The following is a 25,817-nucleotide window of genomic DNA, read 5'->3' as shown; positions in this document are numbered from 1 at the left end:
GTTGAGTATAGAAGTATTACTTACAAATGTTCGAAAGAAAATGTTAATAATTGCGTTCTTCAGTTTCTGATGCTCCTTGTAGGAGGCTTGTTCAAGCTTTTCAAGGCATTTGCAGCATGAGGGCAGTGACACTATATTACTGACAACAGTGTAGTCCAGACAAGGTTTACATCTTTTTTTTTTTTTTTTTGTATTACCCCAACTGGGATTAATAGGGCCTGGGACTGTGTTCAAATTTGTGTGAATTGGTGTTTAAGTAAGGTTTCTTCTTCAGTGGTATGCTCTTTTGTACTCTGGAAACATTGCAGCTCAGTTAATTAAATAAAAAATGGCCTGTCATCCACTGAAAAATAGGGAAAAATATTGGCATAGTATCTGCTTTATGATTTATTAATGTAGTTCCTGTTTAGTCACTAACATAATTCTGTTACTGGCTGTTAATTGGATTGGAAGCTTTTAGGGAGAAGAAATTGGACAATGTTGATGGGTGGCATCTTTGGCACAAAGGGAGCAGTGAGGGGCAACCTGGGGTCTGTAGGAAGTACATTACCTAGTGTTTAGCAAATTATTTAATTTACACTTGTGCCTTATGAAATGAATAGGGCTGAGCTATCCTGTAGACTTGCAAAATAAGTCATAAATAAACTGAACAGTCTCACAGTGCAAATGTTCTGAAGCTCTGAGTTTTAAAAGATCCCATACTTAACACTGAGGGGTTGATCCTGTACTAAAAGCTGTCTGACATGGTTGGTTTATCTGGCCCAGGGGTACTGCCATCCACTGGAGATACTTTCAGAAATTCAATACAAATCATGCTGGATGCAGTTCTCTGAAGTTGCATAACACTTGTTGCAAGGAGTCTGTATCAAAAAGCACTTCTATTTCTAAGCCTTGGTGGCTCTTGATTTGATGCTCAAAGGGATAATCCAAATCCCCTCCTACCCTTACACCTTTCTAAGCATTTCTGCCATTCTAGTCTGCCTTCAGTGAGCATGTGGCTACATGGTGACTCAGATCAGCAAGCTATTTTTTTCTGTGGGATAGCTCTCTGATCAGCAGACTGATCCAATTTATCTTGTGGTGCTGACTGCTTTATAGCTGCCGGTAGGCTGAGGGAAAGCAGAAAGAGGGAATGAATTGCTATTTTGATGGCAGCTTGCAGATAGACTACAAGGAAGAACTGTGTGTTCATTTAAATGCTTAATATGATGCAGTAATGGCTGTGTTGTAGGCAGCTTGCTGTGTTTTTAAGCATACTTCATTTCAGCTTGCTGAATTGTAAACTGTCTAGCATTTGGACAGTAAAAGAGTTCCCATTACTTCAGGTTTAACTACTATCTATTTTATGGGAGCCTGTTTGTTTCTTTTTCATTGTGCAGGTGTGGGGGCAGAGAGGGGAGCAGGAGAGGAATTCCTAGATTTAAAAGAAAGGAATGTTTGCTGGTTTTAAGTTGAGGTCTGCAGTGTTTACTTTTTCTTCTTCCTGAAAGATAATTCTTTTCTACTTAAAACCCCAAACCATATTTGAAAGAAGTTTAAACTCCCCACACACTGCTCTCCCTTATAAAAAGGCTGGGTTGAACATGACTTTTATGATAACACTTGGAAGATACTTCTTAAAGAATTTCCATGGTGTATGAAGATTTTAAATTCAGAATGTCAAATACCACTAGATAAGATTTCTACTGTTCTGCATTGTATATTTGTCTTTATTCGTAGCCACTGATTGAACTACTTCCCAAAACTGGAATAGCAAATTGATGTTTGATTTTTGAGAACATTCACCTTCCGAAAAATAATAATGATCACAATCTAGGTTCTTTCTCACTCAGTTCCATCTTGGAACCTTTGGTTTGACTTGTGGTGAAAAAGTGTTGACTCTTGCTATTTGGAAGCTCGTTCTAATTTTTTTTTTTTAAATCATTCCCCTTCATCTCCACTACCTATTGTGACTTCAGTGCATTACATTCTGAGGTCCTTTTTGTCTGTAGGTTGAGTGTAGTACAGGAGAAAATGTGTTGAAAGTGAATGAAATGTTTGGTCTGCCTTCTGCTCTCAGCAGGCATGTGATGAAACATTAACCAATTGCAGCATGCTTTTCAACATAAAAGTCTAGTATGCAAACAGTAGGATTACAGTTGTTTCATTTTTTTTGCAGGCATGCACAAACCTATGACTGTTTCTCTGCTGGCAGACAGCCACAGAAGTCTGTACTACAAAGTGGGCACTTGAATCTTACCCAGCATTTTCTTCTTTCAGATTTGTCTACTTCCCTCTGTCTCTGAGCATTTTGTCAAGGCCAAGTGACATGTTAATTGTTTTTTAATTACAATTGCTAAGCCCTTTCCAATTGTCCCCAGTTGTGTTTCTGCTCCTCCTTGTTGTTGGATCTGACGCTTGTGTAACTGTTAGGTTGGCAGGTGGGTGGATTGATGTGCTGTGTGTCCATATGGCTGTTGCATGAGATGTAAGCAAGTGGCAAGAGTGGAGGATGGGGAAGACTGCCTACCTGAGAACGCTGGTTGTTTGGTGGGATGCACTGACCTGGGCCATCAGCCAAGCAAAAGTGTCCTGAAATGGTACCAACACGTTTCTGCAGGGTGATCTCTTCCTTTGAGCCAAGAGAGGTAGAAGAGTGGCATGCCTTAGGTATTACTTTGAGTCACTTGTAGAAAACACTGCCAGTCTTCACTAGTAATTACTTCTAGTTAGCTGTTTCTAGCAGGCAAATAATGGCAGCGAGCAAGATATAAAGGACATAATGCTGTGAAGAAAAACTGATGAAAAGTTGGTTGGGGAAGAGTTTTCAGGGGCCTGACCCTAATACTCATGTACATTTCTAGAGTCTTATGGCCCTGATGCTTCCTTTGTGCTGACACTGGTCCTCCTCTGACTCCCTGATGAGTACACTTATGCTGCTTGTCTGTGGGCCACTCAGCTCTTCTGAAAGCCCACTGAAGCCTGAGGAGTAAGGAGACCCTATTTTTCTCTTCTCTGGTGATCTTGGCAGCATATTCGCAGCCACCTTCTTGAACATGCTCTAGAGCTTCGTGCAGCCTTCCCTAAGGTGTTGTAACTCTTAATTTGGCAGAAGACAACCTGAAGTAGGAGGAAAAAGCCAGATTTAACTTTCTGTTGAGTAGGTTGAAGCAGGATTGTATGAGCACAGATGCTGGCACTGTGTCTTGTTTGGGTGGTGGTGATGGCAGCACAGAAGAGAAGGAACATGGAGGGAATCTTTGCTGCTAGTGAAGCTGCATAATTGTCTGCTGCATCTTTTCAAACTATATACTTGCTAAGTTAAACTGATAAAATTCTGATATTACGCGTGTTATGTGGTGGTTTAAGTATCTCAGCTAGGTCACTGTGGGATCAGACAAATGTCAGCACCACAGAGAAGCGCAGCACATCCCAGAAAGAGGGGAAGGGCAGAAAGGGAGTGCCTCTGAGCAGTAGTCTGTAGTTAAAACTAGTTCAGCTATGTTATAAAACTACTCTAGGGAGGGAAAAGTTGACAACAAGACCAAGGTACTTAGCTCTTGCTTGAGCAATAATTCTGTCCATTTGCTAGGAGGCCTGTGGCTACAGGTGCTGGATCTTGTTTGATCTGTTTTGCAGTTTTCAAATCTACCTGAAGTCTAGGAGGTACCTAAAAAGGAGTGATAGTGTAATAGGCCTCTTAATGTGCAGTAGTATCACTGTGTGCTTAAATCCGGGTAGAGCAGTGTGAGAAGTAATTAATAATACAGTGTTACTTAGGCTTAGTTGTGTCATTGCTGAGAGTACTTTTGTGGTTCTGTCTGCTTCCATGCCCAAGTGTGTTGTTTTGCTTCCTGGTGGGGTGGACCAGAGCTATGACAAAAAGCTGCTTGTGCAGGCCCCTTCCCTCCCACCTTTACAGACAGGCAAAAACTTGCACTGTAGCTCCCAAGTCAAATGCCGTCTTGAATTCATGACAAATACATAAAAAAAAATCTTAGTCCATCTATCAATAAATAATCATAGAATCATTCCTCTAAGATAAAGTCCAACTGTTAACATAGCACGGGCCAAATCCAGCACTAAACCATTTTCCTAAGCACTGCATCTACGTGTCTTACCTCCAGGTATGGTGAGTTGACCACCCTTTCTGTGAAGAATTTTTTCCTAATATCCAATCTCAGCTTCCACTGGCACAACTTGAGGCCACTTCCTCTCAATCCTATCTCTTCTTACCTGGGAGAAGAGACCAACACCCACCTGCCTACGATCCCCTTTCAGGTAATTGTAGGAAGCAGTAAGGCCCCCATTGAGCCTTTTCTTCTCCAGACTAAACAATTCCAGTTCTCTTCTAAGACTTGTGCTCCAGAGTCTTCACCAGCTCCGTCGCCCTTCTCTGGACATGCTCCAGCACCTCAACATCTGTGTTGAACACAGGATTCGAGAGGCAGCCTCACCAGTGCCCAGTGCAGGGGGACGGTCACTGCCCTGGTCCTGCTGGCCACACTGCTGGGGACACCAGCCAGGGTGCTGCTGGCCGCCTGGGCCCCCTGGGCACACTGCTGGCTCCTGCCCAGCCGGCCGTCACCCAGCACCCCCAGGCCCTTTCCCACCAGGCCCTTTCCAGCCGCTCTGCCCCAGCCTGTAGCGCTGCGTGGGGCTGGTGTGACCCAAGGGCAGGACCCGGCACTGAGCCCTGCTGAACCTCACACGACTGGCCTGGGCCCATCGCTCCAGCCTGACCAGGTCCCGCTGCAGAGCCTCCTGCCCTCAGGCAGGTCAGCACTCCCCCCAGCTTGGTGTCATCTGCAAACTGACTGAGGGTGCACTCAATCCCCTCATCCAGGTCATCGATAAAGATATTAAACAGCACTGGCCTCAATACTAAGCCCTAGAGAGCGCTACTTGTGACCAGCTGCCAACTGGACTGTAGCTCCATTCACCACTGCTCTTTGGCTCTTTTGGGTTCGGCTGTCCAGCCAGCTTTTAATTCAGCAAAGAGTACACATGCCCAAGCCCCGAGCAGCCAGTGTCTCCAGGAGAATGCTGTGGGTGACTGTGTCAAAGGCTTGACTAAACTCTAGGTAGACACCATCCACAGCCTTTGCCTCATCCACTAGCTGGGTCGCCTTGTCATAGAAGGAGATCAGGTTCGTCGGGCAGCACCTGCCTTTCATAACCCCATGGCCTGATCCCCCAGTTGTCCTGCATGTGTTGTGTGATGGCACTCAGGATGATCTGCTCCATAACCTTCCCCAGCAGCGAGGCCAGGCTGGCAGGGCTGCGGTTCCCTGGATCCTCCTTCCTGGCCTTCTTGCAGATGGGTGTCACATTTGCCAACCTGCAGCAACTGGGACCTCCCCAGTTAGCCAGGACTGTTGATAAATGATGGAAAGTGGTTTGGTGAGCAGTTCCACCAGCTCCCTCAGTACCCTCGAGTAGATTCCACCCAGCCCCATACACTTACGTGTGTCCAAACGGTGTAGCAGGTCGCCTGTCATTTCCCTTTGGATTATGGGGGCTTCATTCTGCTCCGTGTCGCTGTCTTCCAGCTCAGGGGGCTGGCACCTGGAGAACAACTGACCTGTACTATTAAAGACTGAGGCAGAGGTGGCATTAATTACCTCAGCCTTTTCCTCATCCTTTGTCATTGTGTTTCTGCCTGCATCCAGTAAATTATTCTCAGCCCTCCTTTTGATGCTAATGTATTTATAGAAACTTTTTTTTTAATTGTCTTTTACAGCAGCAGCCAGGTTAAGTTCTGGCTGGGCTTTGACCCCTCTAATTTTCTCCCTGCATAACCCCATGACACCCTTGTCCTCCAGAGTTGCCTGTCCCTTCTGCCAAAGGTCATAAACGCTCTTTACCCCCCGCCCTGCCCCCCCTCTGAGTTCCAGCCAGAGCTCTCTGTTCAGCCAGGTTGGTCATCTCCGCTGCCAGCTTGTCTTTCAGCGCATGGGGCTGGCCTGCCTCTGTGCCTTCCACCACTTTCTTCTTGAAGAATGTCCAGCCCTTCTGGACTCCTTTGTCCTCCAGGGCTGCCTCCCAAGGGACTCTGATAACCAGGCCAAAGCCTGCCCTCCAGAAGTCCAAGGTGGCTGATATGCTGACCCCTCCTTACTTCTCTGAGAATCAAACACTGTAATTTTGTGACTGCTATGCCCAATATGGCCTCCAATGGTCATATCACCCACATGTCCTTCTCTGTTTGCAAACAAGCGGTCCAGTGTGGCACCTTCCCTAGTTAGCTGATTCACCAGCTATGTCAGGAAGTTACCTTCCACACACTCCAGGTACCTCTTAGACTTTCTTCTCTTCTGTATTGTATTTCCAGCAGACATCTGGTAAGTTGGTCCAGCACGAGCGCAAGGACTAGTGATCATGAGACTTCCCCCAGCTGCTTATAGGCAGTTTCATCTCTCTCTTCATCCTGGTCTGGTGGTCTGTAACAGACTCCCACTGTGATATCTGCCCTGTTGGCTTCCCCCCCCAATTCTTGATAATGGTGACAAAAGGGTCACATGTTTATGGGTAAGCTCTAGATAGTCAAGACACTCCCTACCATTCAGAGCTATCCCACCACCTCCCCTTCCTCACCTCTCCCTCCTGAGGAGTTTATAGCCATCCATTGCAGCTCTGCAGTTGTGCAAGTCAGCCCACAATGTTTCCATGATGGCAAGTATATCATAGTTTTCTAGCTGCACAGTGGCTTCCAAGTCCTCATGTTTGTTGCTCACACTATATGTGTTGCTGCAGATGCACTTCAGTTAGGCTATTGATCCCACCACCTTTTTTGGGGACAAGACCTAACTCCTATGTGACTGTTCTCAGGTGCTTCTGTAGCTTTAATACGTCAGTAACCCTTGTGTCTTTGCTGCTGTGTGGATTTCCATCCCCTGCCTCTACTGAGAATGGCAGACAGAAGGACCTTGCTAGCACACTGTCCCTCAAACATTGGCATGCTGCCTCTAGGGTTATCTCTGGTGAGCCTGGTTTTGTCCCTTCAAGTCTAGTTTAAAGCTCTTTCAGTGAGCCTAACTCCTGTGCAAAGATCTGTTTCCCCTTTGAGACAGGTGTACCCCATCTACTGCCAGCAGGCCTGTTGTCATGTAGGCTAACCCATGATCAAAAAACCCAAAACTGTGCTGGTGACAGCAGGCTTGGAGCCAGGTGTTGGTCTGCTGGCTCTTCTTGTTTTTTCCCCTCCTCATTCCCCGCAGCTAGAAGGATAGAGGCAAACACTACTTGTGCTCCTGATCCCTTAACCAGTTGTCCCAATGCCATTACTATACATATATTATTTTCATGTATAAAAAGTGAAATCTCTCTCTATAAAGTGTTTGTCGTTACTTAATTGTGTATATGAATATGACTGTATAAGAAGTTACTGCTGTGAGATACTGAAACTTACTTAGTAGTTACCTATGCCTTATGTGGAATTGTCTTTATACAGTTACATTAATGTGGCAGGATTTTAAGTGGGCTACTACTAGTCTTGATGAAGCAAGGGTGCTGCACGTTAACACTTTCATGAATTCGGGGCTTGTCTAATATTGTTTGCGTTCTTCCAATCTTCTTTTCAGTTCTATTCAGTGCACTGACCAGTGTGGTGGACCCATAGCAAATGTAACTTTTTCCTCTGTGGGTAAAGTTACCTACTTCTGGAAATGTTTTAACACAAGATACATATAAAAATAAGGAAGATATGGGGACCTCATCCTTATGTTTGTTGCCAAAAGAAGCAGGATAACCTTGTATTATTTCTCCTGCTCGAGCAGAGATCTATGTTACTCCATAGCAGACAAACCGTCCACAAACACCTGTGTGAGATGGTTCAGCTCACTAACATGAAAACCAACTGGGAAGGGGGGGGGGAAGTGTTTGAATTCATAAGTAGAAGTGAGAAAACAGCCCCTTTCAGAAGTAATGATCTGCTAGCTTATCTTGATGGCCTATGGAACCATAGCCTTCAAAGGAGGTCTTCAGTGCTTCCTGCATCTTGTTAGTGCTCTCTTATTTAAGTATCTGTTCCAAGTTTCTGACCAAGGATTACTTACTGACCCCTAATAGGCCAGTTCTTTAAGTGAAGTAGTTGCTGAGAGGAGGTTGAAATGAGTGAATAAAGGGTGTTTGGTTTTTGTCCAGCTGCTTTAAAGAGGAGTAAGTAACTATGCCTCAGCTGAGAGACACAGCAGTCTGCCTACTGTAGCAAAGCTTTTTGGTTTTGCTAGGGTACTGTCCTGCCTTTAATGAGGTTGGGCCTTGTTTGATGGTGATTAGCAAGGATTCATCCTGTAGTATGCAGGCCAGTGATAACTCAGTAGCCTGGATTTTGTGTTTCTAAATACCCTTTTTCCTCTACTGAGAGAAGAAATCTATTGCTTCTGTGGGTTAATTATTATTGTGTTAGGGAACTAAGCTTGAGAAAATTTTGCAGATGCCTCTTACATGATATAGGGTAGTTGAACTATAGCTCCTGATACCATTATGCATCCTGCTGCCTTTTTTTTTTTCTTTCATCACCTATTTACCCCAGCACCAGACTGCTTAAAAAGGAATTTCACAGCTTCACTGCCTAGGGATTGCAGGCTGATTCATTTAATATATGTAGGTGCAAAAATGCTTAAAGATAATCAGGCTACTGATCTTTCATAGAGGGGATCTGAAAGTGCCTTTAAATAGTGTTCTGCCAGATCTGTTTCTGAGATCACAGTTCTTATGCATTCCTTGGTGTAGTGTTTTTTGTGCAGCTTATTGCATTGGGCATTAACAAACTACATTTGTATAGTTAGTGGTTTTGACTGCTTTGAGCTAATTCCACTGCAAAATAATATATTCTACATGTGATACAAACTTTATGATAGGATGATGTTCCTTTATCACTTTGAACTGTCATACATGCTGTGTGGTAATAAAGACCTGTCTTGAGAGAACTGAACCACTATACAAACAAGGTAGTGCTCAAAAATACTAATTTACTGCTTTGTCTTACTTCTACTTTGGAGACTTTGCATGTTCTGTAACACACAACTTCATCTAGAAGGTACCTGCATCAACAATGTTAATATTGTTTAAATTTAGTCTATTATTTTGAGTTTCATGTTAAATGTTAGTCTTACTTTGATTATTGAAACTTGGGTTTTTGTAACGGTTGGTTTGTGTTTCTGGTGATAGTAGGTTTTCAATTGTAACTTCTAATCTCTTCAGAACATGCCACTTCAAAAATAGTCCTTCTCAGTGTAAAATGGTCTGGCTGACTGTTAATTTGCCTCTTGCTCCACAGAGTCTTAACAGAGCATTGTAATTACTGGTGTGGAAATTGCTTTACCCTAGTGTCACGATACCACAGTGCTTTCAGGATGGCAGGCTGCCACTTTTGTGCAGTGTTATGAATAGAACAGAAACTGGAGTCTTATTTTTAAGATGGCATTTTAAGAGAGTTTTGCCATACTGAGCCATACTCTGTCAAAAGTCTCAGTGTATGCTGTTTCATAGCTGAGTAGATTGTGGTAATTCTGTCTGCCTGATTTGCATACTTTGCAAGGTTTCTGTCTCTTAACCATGTGTAGGCATTTCATTACGTCATTTAATCACCAGCATAATCCCATGTGTCAGCATGGTTTGTGATATGATGCCTTGCAAAATTCTGCAGTTTTGTCACTTGGTATTTATTCATTATCACAGTCCTGCTTCAAGTCTGTATTGATCCTTTCCTCCTTACCTTTTCCATTTACTCTGCCGCTTTCTCCTTTTATCTCCTGTTTGTCAAGGCTTTTGCCCCTGTACAAAGCTATGTGCTTTACTACAGTCAGTTTTACATACTACCCTGCCACATCTTCCCCCACATTACCTGCCTTTTGTGCCTCCTGGTCAAAGTTGCATTCTTGAGACTCTCCCTTCTTACTGGTACTAAAGCCCTTGTTTGCTGTTGTGTTTATGAAAATCGGTGAAGTCTTTCTCTGTCTGGGGTAGCTGTCTGAACTATTGCTTTGCTTATTTTGGTCTGACTGTCACTTGGCAAGACTTTCAGTTGACCTTTGTGGTACCCAGGCTTGGACTGGTTAACAGTATACAAGGACATAATCTGGTTTGTCCTCCTGTCTTTAGTGAGGCCATTGTTTATTCTCTGTAATGGTATTATGCCCCTGGTGTCCAGCTGCAAACCTGCCTGAAAGGAGCATGGCGGGGGGGCTGATGAGGTAACAAATATGATGTCACTGTTCCATTTCAGGAAAAAAACACTTGTAGAGAACTACTGGAATCTCTTCTCTTAGTGAAGCTCCTTGGCAGTTCAGTATTTTAATTGGTCAGGCATGTCCTTCAGGAGTGTGCTTCCTTGAACATGACTACTTCTTTTACTGTTTAACCAGGATGAAGCACTCCATGAAGCAATCCTATTCCCATTTTTGTTTTTTTGAGGCAGCATCTTGTATATTTTTAAGTGTGAAACTTTTTAAAAATTGATACCATTAGGTACATGCTGCAATAAAATATACTTTCAGTTTGACTGATGCTATGCATATTAGAAAACTACAGTATACAGATATATGCTAATTTGCAAAGTCCAGTTACATTTTATAGATATATATGATGCAAATTTGTTTGTATACTGGCCCATCAAGCTTTCAGAACTTAATTTTGCATTAATTCACACAAGGGTGTAGGATTAAACATTCATGTTAGTGAGTTGTGACATAATCGTCAATTTACTTCTGTATATACATTGCTGAAATACTAGTGATTGTTTGGAATTATGTTCGGAGTTTATCTGTGTTTTTGACCCAGGCTGATGTCCAGTTTCTAGGATTTCTATACTACAGCTGATTGATCTTTTATCCTTTTCCTGGAAATGTTTTGTTAACAATTAATTGGTAGGATCAACTGTTTCCCATGTGCTTTCAACTTGCTCTAATTTTTGCATAACATAATGGAGGAAAAAGCATCTTCTCCTTTTGGTTTTTTGCCTTGTTTACAGTAAATTTGTTTTTCTGATTATCCTGTTATAATACTATATCTTTTAATGCTGTGGAGGAAGGTAAAAAATCTTGTCTCCTGTACAGTTTGGAAAAAGTGATACTCTTACTATTCAAAATGCATAGTACAAAATGCAGTATTTGAGAAATTAGAAAGGTTGAACTTAACGTACCTACAATGATTAAGTGTTTTTAGGTATTCTCTGACACATCATCTGATACAAAAATAGCTGTTGTTTTCTACAACCAAAACTAATTTTTTTTTGCAGCAGTTTTAACTCCCTAGCTTTCTTAGTTCTGACTGTATTTTGAATTGAATTCTCTAGCATATTTTCTTTATGTGGTGGTGTATGTTACTTCTCCTTACAGACGCCTCCACCTCAATAAGAAAGCCACAGACAAACAGCCATATAGCAAGCTGCCGGGTGTTTCACTTCTAAAGCCATTAAAAGGTGTGGATCCTAACCTGATCAACAACTTAGAAACCTTCTTTGAACTGGATTATCCAAAAGTATGTATGCTACTTAGTGTCTTTTTTCCTCCCATGCCTCCAAAAGTCTTACTAGGAGCTTGGGCTAAAACTATGCAACTTGGTTATGACTTAGGTTGTTTTTCTTTCCACAGCAAATCCACGATTACATATTTTATATGTTGCAAACAAAACTTAACTCCTGTCTATAAGCTGTCTATAAAGGAATCTGCCCAAGGCTTAGGGACAAAACATACATATTTCACTAAGATGTGTTGAATCATTATTCCCATATTGTGGTGTTTATAGCAGTATAAAACACTTCAGTCTATAAAGGATCACTTGAGAGGCCAGACACACTTCCCAACTAATGACTTCTCTGTAACAGATCCTTTAAAAATGAAAGTTGGCTAATAGCCTGAATCTTTCTGGTGGTTCTTACTGATGGCTCATCTAACAAAGAATTGCTCCATGATGAGGTGGTGTGCCTCACCAGTTGTTGGTAGGCAGGATATTCTCCAAGCCACTTACCAGTGTTAGGAGATAAATAGGTAATAAAAAGCTTCCATCTGTTGAATGCTGTTTGTAATGTAAGTGGGAAGTAATGTAAGTCACAAGTGTGTCAGATGTTGTCCTTGCTCTAAGAAAAAAAAGGAGAAATCTGCAAATGCCTGTTGCATTGTTCACTACTTGGTGTATGCTCCTGTGGATGGAAAAAACACTACATTTTTCTACTGCAAGCTTCCTGAATTCTAAAACTTGTAATTTTTAATAAAAACAATTTTCTCAGTTCTTCTTGAAATTACTTCTGGCACTGCTGCTTCAGTTGTAGAAGGTCCAAGATATGTGTAAGCTGTACAGTGAGTTTGAGTATTCTCACCAAGAGTTTTAAAATTACTCCTAAGTAGGCAGGGTAAAACAAACAAAAAAACTCCACCCTTTGGAACTTGTTAGAAGTTGGATAGTACCATAGTGAAGCTTGGGGCCTCTTGAAAAGCTCTAGACATGAACACTTGAATCCTTTTAACTCAACAAAAGTGCAATGAAGATGTAAGTGTGGCCAAGACAGGTTTAAAGCATACTTGAAGCATGCTGTGTATGCCAGTATTGCGAACTGCAAGGACGCTGCATTGATATATTAAACTATTTTATGACTATAATGAGGATCAAAACATTATGCAACTGAAACATTGGACTACAAACAGATTGTATTTGAGAATTCAGAAAAGCAGTTACGCTGGATCTTGCTTTTTGAGAGGTGGTCTTGACCCTTCTGATAACATACACATGTGGCAATCTTAATGTGTTGCTACTCCACCCAAATCTGAATTTCAAATAGCAATAGTGACAATCACATTTTTCCCAAGGAGGGTGAAAATGGAGTTATGAACACTTCAGTTTACTGCAACACAGATTACGCAGTACAAGCAAGATCTTCCCAAACTGTTTGAAAACACTTCTGTATGATAACTACATAAATACTTCATTTAAGAGATTGATACTACACCACAAATTAGAACAACAATATTGCCTGGTGTTCAAAGTTCAGCTGTCCAGGAACAAAAAATGTTAGGAAAGAGTAATATTAAACTTGTTCCAGTCAAGCCAGTGATACTAGATTCCTATCTGCAGGGATACAGATTCCTATCTGTGATACCCTGTGTGTGAAATAATCTTGTCTTGCATTGAAGCCAGTTATGCAGCTTCTAAACTCAGGACTTCCACTTAATGTTTTTATCATTGAACAGTTCTTACCTACTGTGCATATCATAATTTTTGAAGAAATCTTTCTATTCATGCTATGTCCATATGAACCTCATTGTACTGTTTAAGTAGATAGGCATCTTTATAGTTAATATGCTTTAGCCATACATTTTGTAGCTCTTTGTTACTGCATACAAAGGCCATTTACTGTGAATTTTTCTGTTTTCAAATATTAGAATGTTAAAGTTTATTATTTCTGGTTGAATTTCTTAAGAGAACATGGATATGGAAGCGTTGTAACTGGATTGAAGATTAGTTATTTAATTACTAGCAAAAATAGTTGGTTTTACATATTTAATTGGATGACCAAAAATGAACCAATTCCTTCAGTTAGTAATTTCTATGGTGTTCATACTGTCAGGATTGTTATGTTGTGGTGGAAGGACCTGTCTGCTTAATGAGACAGGTCTCTTTCCCTTAATTCTGTTTTCCATGCTGGTAAAAACGATAGGAATCAAATACTGCTTGCTTCTCAGGCAAACTGGCTTTGGATTTGTGTTCTAAGAGGTAGAGAGGTGTGATTGTGTTTGTTTTATGTTTATAGTGCTAAGACCAAGTCTTAGCAACTCCCATTTAGTGGTTAATGGCTTCCAGTTTCTACAATATTCTGAATGCAGTTCAGTTGTAGGAGTTTTTTGTATTTAACAATAACATTTTTGTGACATAATATATGTATTTACCAATGTCTTCTGTTGTTTGAAATACTACTTAATGGACAAGAACATCAGAGGTTGTCATCATTGAGCCGACAGGCAGTTTCCAAATTTCAGATTACTTTTTGCTTAAGTAACTTACTGAAAATAGTTTAGTGAGGTGATAGAATAGCGTAAGGGAGAACAAGAACTGCTTTGATCACTAGTTGAGACTTATTTACAATCGGTATATCAAATGAGGTCCAAGAAAATTGTTTTTATTGAGACTGAATTTTTAAATCTTGGACTATAAAATTGGCTTCTAGCCTAAGAAATCTGCATTTTCTGGGTTATACTCCTTGGATTTGAGGTCTAATAACTTTTAATAGTTTTAATAAGGGGAAGAGAGGAAGGTTTTACCAAAATGAGTATTTAAGGAAATTGCTGTTAATGCAGAACAGAGATACCTTCATCAAAGCTTACGAAGCTGTCTCAAAATGTTGACTGATTCTTAAAACGCTATTTCCTCACCCACCGCCTGTAGCTTATGTGTAACAAACATGTAGTATGATTGCTGAAACAGCTACAGTTTTTCTTTACCTCCTGTTGATTTTTTTAACCATTATTCTATTAATGACAAAAACAGACATACAGAGAGATAGATATATATATATATATATTCCTGAGCTTAGCTTTATTATACAATTAAGAGTACTTACACTGGTCTCTGGGTTGTCTTCCAATTCTGTTCTGCCTATGCATCTACAAAGTTAAGGAAAGGAAGGTGTCATTCAGAGTTATGCAGTCAAGTGTATCATAGCAGCATTCCATTAATATTTTGTGTTCTGTAAATTCATTGAATATAAGATTGGATTTAAGATGCATATGTGAACCAAAATGGAAGTGGAAATAAAAATTCTATGTTGTATACCAGGTTCTCTTGCTTCATGCCTAATACAAACCCTTCTGATAACAGGAAAACTAATGTTTCTCAGTAGAAGAGTTTACTGGGACACGGGCTTCATTCTTTTTTCATAAGTAGTTGGTTGTACATCCAAAAATAGTCTTATTTAGCTGTAAAACAATTCTTTTGGTTTTAATTTTAATTCTATAACAATGTTTTAATTTTCAGTTTGGTACACTATTAAGCTTTATTCACTAGACCATATTGATATTGTATGTATGTGTAAACATATACACGTGTATATACACTTTTGTTTTTACCAGTATGAAGTACTACTCTGTGTACAAGATCATGATGATCCAGCTATTGATGTGTGCAAAAAGCTCCTTGGCAAATACCCGAATGTTGATGCTAGACTGTTCATAGGTAAGCAGTGCAACTTGAAGGTGGGACTCTTACTTGTAAAATGCTTTTAGGTCTTCAACTCCATAGACAGTATTCTAAAATAAACAGTTGTCTTGTTCAGCCCATGTTGGTTCTGTAGCTCAATCATCAGTTTGGAGTAAGGAAATGAGTTTGTAATGACAATCTGTGACATCAGTCCAGAAAAAACTCTAGGGAGAATAATTTATGCAACTGCTGCAACTTTTTCCTTCTAAATCTGAAACAGCAGTTCAAGTCCTGTCTCTGCACTGAACTAAATGTGGAGAGACTGACTTGGTGGTGTGGCTGTACTTGAGCTTGAGGTCCTGCGACAATCCTTTTTCATCAATTTAAGATCTAGGGCTCTTTATTCACTTTACATTTGAATTAGAGGAGGGAATGGGTATTAAGCTAGGTATTAGAATGTCATTTTTTTTTCTCTTGATGTGAAACAAACTGCATCATGGCTGCTAGTTGGAAGCAAAAGTGTCTTACTCTATGCAGCTGCATTTTGTGTAGAGTGTAATGGTCATAATGAGTAGTCTTAAGAAAAAAAGAATATTTATCTTATGGAATATAGTAATAAAATGTGTAGGTCTGCTGCCCTTTTAATTACATTAACCTTGTTACACTGCCATTTTGAGGAAGCACTTGAATATTTTTTCCCTTTTTAATCCATTGCACAGTTGTAGTAAGATCTAAAATAGAACATGAAGGAGTAATTAAATTTAAAGTCCTTTTCGTAGAAGTAGACTTCAAGAATTGACGGTAAAATTCTACTGTTTTTCAGTTGGTATATTGAAGTATTTCAGGTATTGGATCTGAATTCTAAAAAACTCACATAATATATTTGTGTATGATGTTTGTATTTTTTAGGTGGCAAAAAGGTTGGCATCAATCCCAAGATTAACAACTTAATGCCTGGCTATGAAGTTGCCAAATATGATCTCATATGGATTTGTGATAGTGGAATCAGAGGTAGGTGTGTGTTGCAGTGTGCTGACTGTTACATTGCTCTTGTTCCCTGAAGGCAAGCTGTTGCTGGAGATTACTTTGACTGAGAATACAAGTAGAAATAAAAACCTAGAAAAGTATTTTCGTGGTGTAAGTGTCACCTCTAACTGAAGGTGACGCTCTGGTTTGTTCAACTGTTTCCGTTGTTTGCTGTTCATCATAATGGTGTTAATAGTGATGATAATTTTTTTGAAACTTTGTGAAACACAGATAGTCTGCATCAAAGTATGTCCTCTTGATAGTGGTAGTAGAATGAGAATTCCTGTCCCTGTACAGTAGTCTGCTAATGACAGAATTATTTGATGAACTGTCTTTTTTTTGATTTGTCACTCAGTAACACCAGACACGCTGACAGATATGGCTAATCAAATGACTGAAAAAGTAGGCTTGGTCCATGGGCTTCCCTATGTTGCAGACAGACAGGGATTTGCTGCTACCCTTGAACAGGTGAGTGCAATTATATGTTTTGGTTTTTTGTTGTTTGGGGTTTTTTGCCTGCAGGATTTTGCTGACTAAAATTGTGTAGTGCCTCTTGCACCTTTCGAGTGAAAACGTTTATTTTCAGCTGCAGTCACACTATCTATGATAACTTCTAAATGCTCAGCAATTCTACTGTAGTGCTCTGAATGTTAGTTCAGAATTTAAGTTTACATTACAAACCGATTACAGGATGAAATTAAAAAATTTCTTAAAACTGAAGAACTCTTTCTAGTGCTTTGTCAGAAAGGGACATTATTTCTATTTTGATGTCTGAAAAAAACCACAAATGGCCATGACGAGTCAGTCAGAGAAAAATCCAGCTCACCCAGTATGTTATTTCCAGCAGGGGTTAAAGCAGAGTCTTCAAGGAGAGTAGAACACAAGCAAGGTTTATATCCTGTTTTCCTGTAATACAGCTGAGAAACTTCCTGAGCAGGAAGTAGACTTGTATATTTACTAACCTTCAATATATTAGTATTTTAGTAAGAACAGATTTTGCATGAAGACTTCCATTCTTTCTCTTGAGTCCTTAAAGATTTTGAACATCTGAACTGTCTTTACCAGGAAGTTCCGTAGATCTGCTATCTGTTATAGGAACCACCACCTTGTTCATTCTGAGCCTTGTTCTTCTACAGTGCTATTTCATGTCTCTTAATACTTCTTTAGGAAGAGAAAGTGAACAGCTGATTCCTATCTTCATATCACTCATTCTATCCTATTTTCCCCTCTTCTTTTTCAATAAGTTCTTTTATGTAGAATCAAGAAGTTGACCTACCAAGCAAGACCCCTCCCACACACACACACACTGGCCCCCACCTATCTACCTACCAAGCAAGACCCCTCCCCCGTTTTCTTGTTTGTTCTTTGTGTCTCAAAGCATGTAATTTAATCAACTATCTTTTATTCTAAGCTGGCATGTGTAAGGCATTTTGACACCAAAGCTAACTAACGTGTGCCAAAGGCAGAAATGCGAGATGAAAGTGCAGTGAAATTCAGTATTTCTTCATTGTATGGAGAGAGGGCAGCTCATGTGATTATTCTTTTTTTTGGTGACAAAGTCTCAATTCTTTTCCCAAGGGCCGGGAGCTATACCACAAAGCTCTTAGTACTGCTAGCTGCTGAAGTAGCAAGAATTACAACTCCTGATACTATATTACTGGAAGAGCTTTTTAACTCCAGATCCAGTATACTGCAAAATGAGCATGCCTTTTCTTGAATGTAAGACAGTGTGGAGGCCATCTATAGGAAGAATAGTAGTGAGACATGCTAGCACTCATTCCCACTGTCTCCTTATAGGACAGTCCTGGTTACTGAACCTTGTAAGAAGACTTGCTCACAATCTGAATTTTTTCTTTGCTTTTTCTGTTTGCAGGTGCATTAAGTAAACAAAATACTCATGCTTCTGTACAACCATAGAGTAGTTTTAAGAACGTGTATGCAGTAATGCAGTTAATCTTTACAAGAGGAAGGAGACAGCATGTCTGTCAGCTATCACCCAATAATATATTACTCCTAGGGATTAGTCAGTTACTTAATGGATTTTTTAAATGTATTCCCTGAGAACAACTTCAACAAGAAATTATATACCAAATGAAATACGCTGGTTTAATATGTGGGTTTTAAACCCACTTATAGATTTGTAAAAACACAGCCAATATCACTCCTAGATATCTTGGATTTGGTGGTAGGCTAGATTTCTTAGATTGGCTGTGTATTTGGAAAGATCTTCACCACCATAACTGGCCATGTCTAGCACTGCTTTCCCCTCCAGACATTTCTGGAGGAAAAGTTGTCAGTGAGTAGTACCTGTGTAAATACATGCAGAGTTTTAAACCCTATCTTGTTTTGGCAGGTCTATTTTGGAACTTCACATCCAAGGTCATATATTTCAGCCAACTTAACTGGCTTTAAGTGTGTAACAGGAATGTCATGCTTGATGAGGAAGGATGTCTTGGACCAAGCTGGAGGACTGATAGCTTTTGCACAGTATATTGCTGAGGATTACTTTATGGCCAAAGCTATAGCTGACCGGTAAGATGACAATGAATTAAGCTTATTGCTTTAAGTGCAGTTAAAACAAAGTTTAAAACTTTGTTTTAAACACATAGTACATACTCTTAAGTAGAGGTGTTCAGGTCAGCTTCACATGTATACAGCAAATACACTTCTGACACGTGCTTTGTCTTATCAGTGTAGTCTTTTAGAAAGAATTAAGCCATATCATTGTCAATTCCTTTAGAAGAAGGTTTCTGAGAACATGATTTAAGTATTACTCAAATGGTGTTCGTACTCTTCTGATGAAGAGACTTGATAACACCCATTCTAATGATATGGCACAAACTTTTCAAGCTTAATAAAATTCTTGGGGGTGTGTTCTCTGATTGTTTCTTGCATCTCTTACTTGCATGTTTTTTATAATAATAAATTCATTTTTCAGGGGCTGGAAATTTGCAATGGCCACACAAGTTGCAATGCAAAACTCTGGTTCATATTCTATTTCTCAGTTTCAGTCCAGAATGATCAGGTAAAATTTTAATCTTCACTTTGTCTCCCACTTACCCCATCACCTGCTTCTGATGTGGATGACCTGATAATGAGGGAATATATTTTCCAAGCTAATTTGATCTAATTTCCAGAATGCTGAAGTTCCAATGAACAGCTTGATGCAGGCTTCTCATTAGTGTTTTGGAGAGAAGCACTGACTTTCTACAGAAGTATGACTGATCAAAGTATTAAAAAACCTCTGCAAAACCTCCCCTTGGTACCTTTCAAATGCTATGTGCAGTATCTTTGAAAGGGGGAATTATTGCAATATTTTATTTGGAGGTGTAAATTAAATGAGATTAATGCTGTCAGAAAGGACCATGATGGGTCCACCATCATTTTGAGGTGGGGAGGAGGACATTAAGAATACTACATAGTCAGAACTGATTTGTTTGTCTTTTCTAGGTGGGCCAAACTGCGAATTAATATGTTGCCTGCCACAATAATTTGTGAGCCAATCTCGGAGTGCTTTGTTGCCAGTCTAGTTATTGGATGGGCAGCTCATCATGTGTTTAGGTGGGATATAATGGTATTTTTCATGTGTCACTGCTTGGCATGGTTTATATTTGACTACATTCAACTAAAAGGTGTTCAGGTACGTAGCTTCATTTTCTTTGGAGGTTATTTAATTACTAGTGCCATCTGCTTCAGCAAAAAGCTAAGACCATTATATTACATAAATAATAACAACAAAATAATTATCTTGACATTGAGGAAATAATAGGTCAAATCCTGTTAGTTCTGAATGTTCCAGCTTCAGTTATAGAAGCATGAAAAGGAGTGAATGTGCTTGGTGGTGGTCTGTATGCATCTGCCTTTGCTTAGGCTCTGAAGTTTTGCATATCTGTTCGTTCATTTTCCACATCTCCAGGCTGTACTACCTAGGCATATCCAGAAATTTTGAAATTTTTAAAAAAAGTACAAGAACAGCAGCTTTGTGGGATTTTTCTTAGCTTCATATTCGTGTATTTATTGAGGTGTATATGTACTCCTGCGAGTAATGGACGTGGGGGACAGCTATAGCCTGCCTCTAAAAGCAAAATCTTCCCATCAAAGTGATGCCTCAGATTTTTTAATATAGGAAGCTGTCAAAAAATCAGAAAACATTTGTTATTCTGATGCTGTAGAAAAGATTCAGACTACTTTCTGGTGTGACCATAATCAATCTAAATATGATCCATAATTGTGTATTCAACCTTATCAAATATTTCTCATCATACTGAAAAACTATTTGTGTGGTAGTCTTAACACATACTGGAAATAACAAAAAAAAAAAGTTAGCCCTTGTACTGATTCTGTAGTACTCCAGAAGGTTAGTTTGTTACCTTTCTGATTACTCTTCCCACCCTGTGCAGCATGTAGAAGAGCTTTGTGCCTACTTTTCTTCTACTGAAGCCTCTTCAGTTTCCAGCTCTGCATGTAGCTGGAAATTCTCAAGGGAGCAGAAAATATATAGAGGCCATAAGCTTTCTTCTTAGTCCCACTTTTCCTATGCAATAGACCAAAGTTTTATTTATTTGAATTTCACTCCTCTGGGAATGCAGGAGTGTTCTGCCTAGATGCTGTTCTTCTGGAGTCTGTGGCAAAACCCCAGTGTCTGCATGAACACAATTTTACAAAGCTTCAAATAGAAGAAAGTGAAATTGTCACACTTTTCTTTGCCTTTTGTTCTATGTACAGGTCTCTTTTCAAACTTCTGGTTCGTTCTGCCAAGCTCCAGAAAATGTTCTTCTAAAAAAATAAGCTATTGATATGTAAATCTGTATAATATGCTTTAGAATAGATTTATCTGTAACACAAATGCTTTAAATGACTTCAAAATCCCTTCTGAATAATCAGTATGTTTAAATATTGTTTTTCATTTCCTAGGGTGGTGCTCTGTGTTTTTCAAAACTTGATTATGCAGTAGCTTGGTTCATCAGAGAATCCATGACAATTTATATTTTCCTATCTGCTTTGTGGGACCCCACTATTAGCTGGAGGACAGGACGCTACAGACTACGTTGTGGAGGCACTGCAGAAGAAATTCTTGATGTATAGCCACAGCTTTGTAACTGTGAATGTCAAAAAGAGAAGGGGGGGAGGAGAAAAGTATTATAAATGTTTATATAAATACTTTGAAGAAAATCTACCTTCAGTAGTTTTATTACTTGTATGTTTTGGTATCTATTCTTTAATTTATTTTTGCATGGCACTTGCATCTGTGAAAATACATCTGTAGTCTTGGCCAAATGGTACCTTGCTCCTATGTACAAATAGAAATGGAGAGAATTGGTCCTGATACCTACTTTCTGTGGGAATGCTCTGCAGTAAACTCTGGGAAAAAATATCCTCCTGGATATGAACAGCTTCTTACTCCGTGGTGTGCAAGCCTAGCAAATCCAGGGTTCATGTAGCTATTTTCCACCTGGGTTGTGTAAAACTGTATGTGACAAAATCACAGAAAACAGCTGATTTCTGGTTTATCCCGGTAAGTTGAGCTAGTAACAGGACCTTTGGAAAGAAGCTCTTAAATGCTTTATGCCTACCTCTTGTAGTTGCTGCAGAACACAATGAGTGGAAAGGTAAAAATGCTTTGCAAAAACAAACTAAAGTAAAGCTGGAGTCTTGTGTTTATATGTATATATGAAATACTTTAGTTATCGCAATGAACCAAAAGTGGACTGAGTTTGATAGAACAAATTGGAAAGAATGAGTTGGAAAGAATTACTGGTCAGGCATGTATTGTGGGGGCATCTTTTGGCCAACTTTGATCTGGTTCTGTCTTGAACCTTGTGAAGCACTGTGCTGTAACTAGCCAAACTGGTCCCCTTCAATATTACCATACTTTTTTAAGGGGTGTTTGTTTTCCCCTATGATTGAATGCTTGGGGGTGGGGGGCACGGTGTGGATGGGACATAGTGGGGGATAGAAGGGAGCAGAAATACATTTCATAAACATTTCACACATGAGCTATTTTCTTACACAATGTCCTAAGAATGTAATTTCATGATGCAGGTATTTAATATCTTTTTAAAGTGAACACACATACTTACACTAGTCATAATTAAGTATTCAATGCAGTAGATATTGTGAATATATTAAAGGGATGGGTGAGTTTGCTGTTACTGATTAAAACTGTAATCTTAATTTAAATATCAAACTAAGTCTGCTCTTGGCTTTTTGCCTTCTACTGTTAGCCTAGCCTTTAAATTGGACTTTTGTATTCCAGTGGTATGACTACAAGGAATAGATTATAATGCATGCTGTGTTTTTTCCCCTCTCTGGTCCCTGCAGCTTGGTTTCCAACCTCATTGTGAGACCTAATTTGTGGTGAACTGGACTTGTTTTCATTGAACACTTTTTAATTAAAAAAACACAGCAAAGCTGGACAGGGATGTTGCATAAGCCTTCTGTTTTCATAATTTCATTTATGCTGCTTTACTTTTTTTTTCATATGGAATAGCATATTGTCACCATGAATGTGAGCTGCTAATTACAAGGCTAATGCCAACAAAGCAGCTTTAAAAGTTGGATGATAAAGTGTAGCATATTAGCAATAACGACATGTATTTGTAAAAATGGACATTTTTACCTATCTGAGCCAATCCCATACCTGTCATATGCTACACAAGTGTAATGTGTATGTATGTGTTGTAAAACATACTCTGGGCCAAAATGCTTCATCCACCCTAGTATCTGTTTGCCTTATGATACCATGGAACTCTTTCAATGGGCATTTCTGTACAACAAAGGCTTTATGATGCATGCTTCATTCTCTTCATATGAATCAGGAAGAAGCACTCTTCCTGAGGAAAGTTGCGCACGGAAAGCTTGTCTAGTTGTGACCCACAAAAACATTCTCATTTTAATACTGTTTTTTACATAGTTGAATTTTGCTGACAATGGTTGTATCTTCATTTATTTCATGAAGTTTGATGCCATTCATTGCACTGCTAAAGTGAAGCTTAGCCTGCAACTTAGCTTTACGCTGATTTCTGTGCAGGCAACAGAACAGAACCAAAAAAAGGCTAAACAGACTTAATTGTAAAAAATAAAAAATAAATTAGGTGGGGATAATTGTTTTAACAGGTGCTTTTGTATTAGTAGAGCCATCTTTGGTCATGAAAAATAAAGCTTCACTTAAGCAAATTTCATTTGGGTATTTGGTTGATTATAAAATGGAAACCAACACTGTCAAATATTGTAGAAGATGCTGCAACAGAACTTTTAGAAGTTAAAAATGGCTAATGTAAAGTTATGTTGCTCTACAGATGTGTAGAATATACCATGTTTATTTAAAATCATTGTCTTGTTTTTTCCTTTATTTATAAATAAATTTTGAATACAGTCTGTTTGGAATATAGGGGGGTTTGCCCTTTGTTCAGTGATGCTGCTTTAAGAATGGCAATTTTGATAGATTTGGCTTCTAATTAATCTTTGCAGCAGTAAATGGATGTTCCTTTCTTTTGAGGTTTTTCACACCTAGACTGCCTGTTTTGGATTTTATATTTTGCTGAAATTAACTCCTATGTGCCTAAATTTTATTTTGAGTGATCCTTAATTTTTTAGAATAACTTCAAAACCCCCACAGCTGAACAGATAGTTCCCTATCTGTTGTAACTAGTGAGCCTAGATTCACATTTGGTGATGGGTTTCTTTGCCACAAGACATGCTGGGATTGAGGAGCAGTGTTTGTACTTCGCTTTGAGGCACTCTACCAGAAAAGCACTGTGCTTGCTCTGTCATCTGACTTGGCTTTTTCTTATCTCTTCCCTAATGCTTATTAAGATTTTCTTGTGAAACTTAATAAGAGACTGTGTGCATGATAGAGTTGTGGAATCTAGGAGGCTTAGCTGAAACAAACACCACTGGAATTACCTTAAACTGTTACAGAAATATTCCTGAGAGTGTGGTGTGCTCAGTATATTTGCAGCCACACAGCACAATACCTAAATTTCCCTTTCCTGAGTCCTTTCATTATTTTCCTGCCTACTATTAAACAATGTTTTGATCTTTTTCTGTGCTTTCAAATGAAGTCTGTCCCACCTGAATTCTGTTCATTGCCCTCTGTCTCCTGATAACTGACTGCTGACTACCTGTATTTCCCCTCAGGCTCTTTTTTTTCAGCTGGAAAAGTTTGTCTCCTAATTACCACCTGCTTTCATGTATCACTTCTGAAAGCTGTTTCATTTATCTTAAAGGATTCCTCTAATCCTCACACTGAATTGCTGATCGTCTAATTTTAAGGTGGGTTTGAGCTCCAGCCATTCTTGGGTTGAACTGATCCCCCAACAGCTGTGACTAATTCTAGCTGTTGAGGACAAGTTAGACAAAACCTGAAGTTTTGTATGGTAATAGATAAGTCACTCTGTGGAACTGTAAAAAGTTTAAATACTCTTCAGGTTTGTCTAATAACATGGAAGAGAGGATGGCAGTGTATAGAATGGCAATAATTTCAAGCTTAATCCAGTTCTGGGTCTGAAAATGCATGAAGTAAAGTTTCTAACTAATTTTCAGATTATACTGCATTGGTCTACTACTTGGATATGCAGAGAGAATGCACAAGTTTAAATATAAAGGTGTTTTCTTAGCTCTTCAAACAAACTCAATTTCATGACACAGCTACCCCGTAACAGTGCTCATGTCTGGGCAGATAAGAACTTCCCCTAGGAAAGTCATCTCCACCTTCATGTTGACTGTGAAGAAGGCCTGTATGATTCCTACCTTAGTGTTGTAGAACCGCACTGTATCTCACGTCGGTGATTTGGGATGTGCTTTAAGACAACCCCGCAGAACCGAGCCCCACTGGCTTTGTGTATCCTGTAGATTCTGAGCGTTTGAAGTCAGACTGCTCTAAAGGTTACCTCTTCTGCACTGCACAAACAATTTTCCATTGCCAGCTATTAGACAATTGAATAAGTGATAATTGTTATGGTTAGATGCCCCAAGTTCTGCTTTCACCGCTTGTCTGATCCTTAAGAGTTTGAACCTTTCAGTAAGGAAGCAAGGTTTAATGAAGCACTTTGGGCCGGTTTAGACACTGCCATGTTTGTGTTTAGAAGACTGATTACCTCTTTCACATAGAAAGTTGCAGTTGACTATTGCAAATCTTTGCTGAAAATGTTTTTTTTGTAGCAGTTTCTACTGAAAGCTGGCTCTGTTTTCAGTTAAGTCCTATGTGCAGATCAGTGTCCAGTTCTCCCTTCAAATTGTCTTGTTCAGCTACAGGTAAACCAGCAGGTCTTGTGGATCCTAAGGCTTTGTCACTGTTCAGCTATAACCTTGCAAGGTTATGTCCAGTGTGTTTCCTTTTCAAAAGCAGTTTTAGTGTCTTGTAAACATTTACTAACTGTGCTGAAGCCCTGCAGGCTGTATATGGAAAGAAGTGCATCAGTAGGCTTTTCAGTGGAAGGATGCTTCTGATGCTTGTCTCAACACTTAGCCCAGGTTAAAAGTTTACCAGCTTATTCCTGTAAATTAAGACTAAAAAAAGAAAAGTAGTGTCTCTAATACTCTCCAAGACAGCTTTTGGAATGCTTTATTTTTTTAAATGCCCATCAGATAAAGAGTGGGATGCTACTTATGTGTGGTTCCTGCTTCTGGGGAGAATATGCATCCTCTGCTTGATCTTACTTGGCTCCAAGTATTTTTGC

The 25,817-nt window shown here is 39.5% G+C and overlaps 1 protein-coding gene across 1 annotated transcript in view; it reads left to right on the top strand.

The window, feature by feature from the left end:
* The window catches only part of UGCG (UDP-glucose ceramide glucosyltransferase), a 34,322-nt gene extending 10,854 nt beyond the window's left edge, over positions 1-23,468 (top strand). The window contains exons 2-9 of the mRNA XM_055790892.1: positions 11,322-11,463; positions 15,045-15,147; positions 16,021-16,122; positions 16,493-16,605; positions 18,491-18,669; positions 19,076-19,162; positions 19,588-19,777; positions 21,052-23,468. Of these exons, the coding sequence (XP_055646867.1) occupies positions 11,322-11,463; positions 15,045-15,147; positions 16,021-16,122; positions 16,493-16,605; positions 18,491-18,669; positions 19,076-19,162; positions 19,588-19,777; positions 21,052-21,222 (1,087 nt within the window). The 3' untranslated portion in view covers positions 21,223-23,468. The remainder of the gene's footprint in view (positions 1-11,321; positions 11,464-15,044; positions 15,148-16,020; positions 16,123-16,492; positions 16,606-18,490; positions 18,670-19,075; positions 19,163-19,587; positions 19,778-21,051) is intronic.
* The last annotated feature ends 2,349 nt before the right edge of the window (positions 23,469-25,817 follow it).

This window comes from Falco peregrinus, chromosome Z (assembly GCF_023634155.1).
Source record: "Falco peregrinus isolate bFalPer1 chromosome Z, bFalPer1.pri, whole genome shotgun sequence".
NCBI classification, from domain to species: Eukaryota; Metazoa; Chordata; class Aves; order Falconiformes; family Falconidae; genus Falco; species Falco peregrinus.
This window is presented reverse-complemented; position numbering and strand designations above follow the sequence as displayed.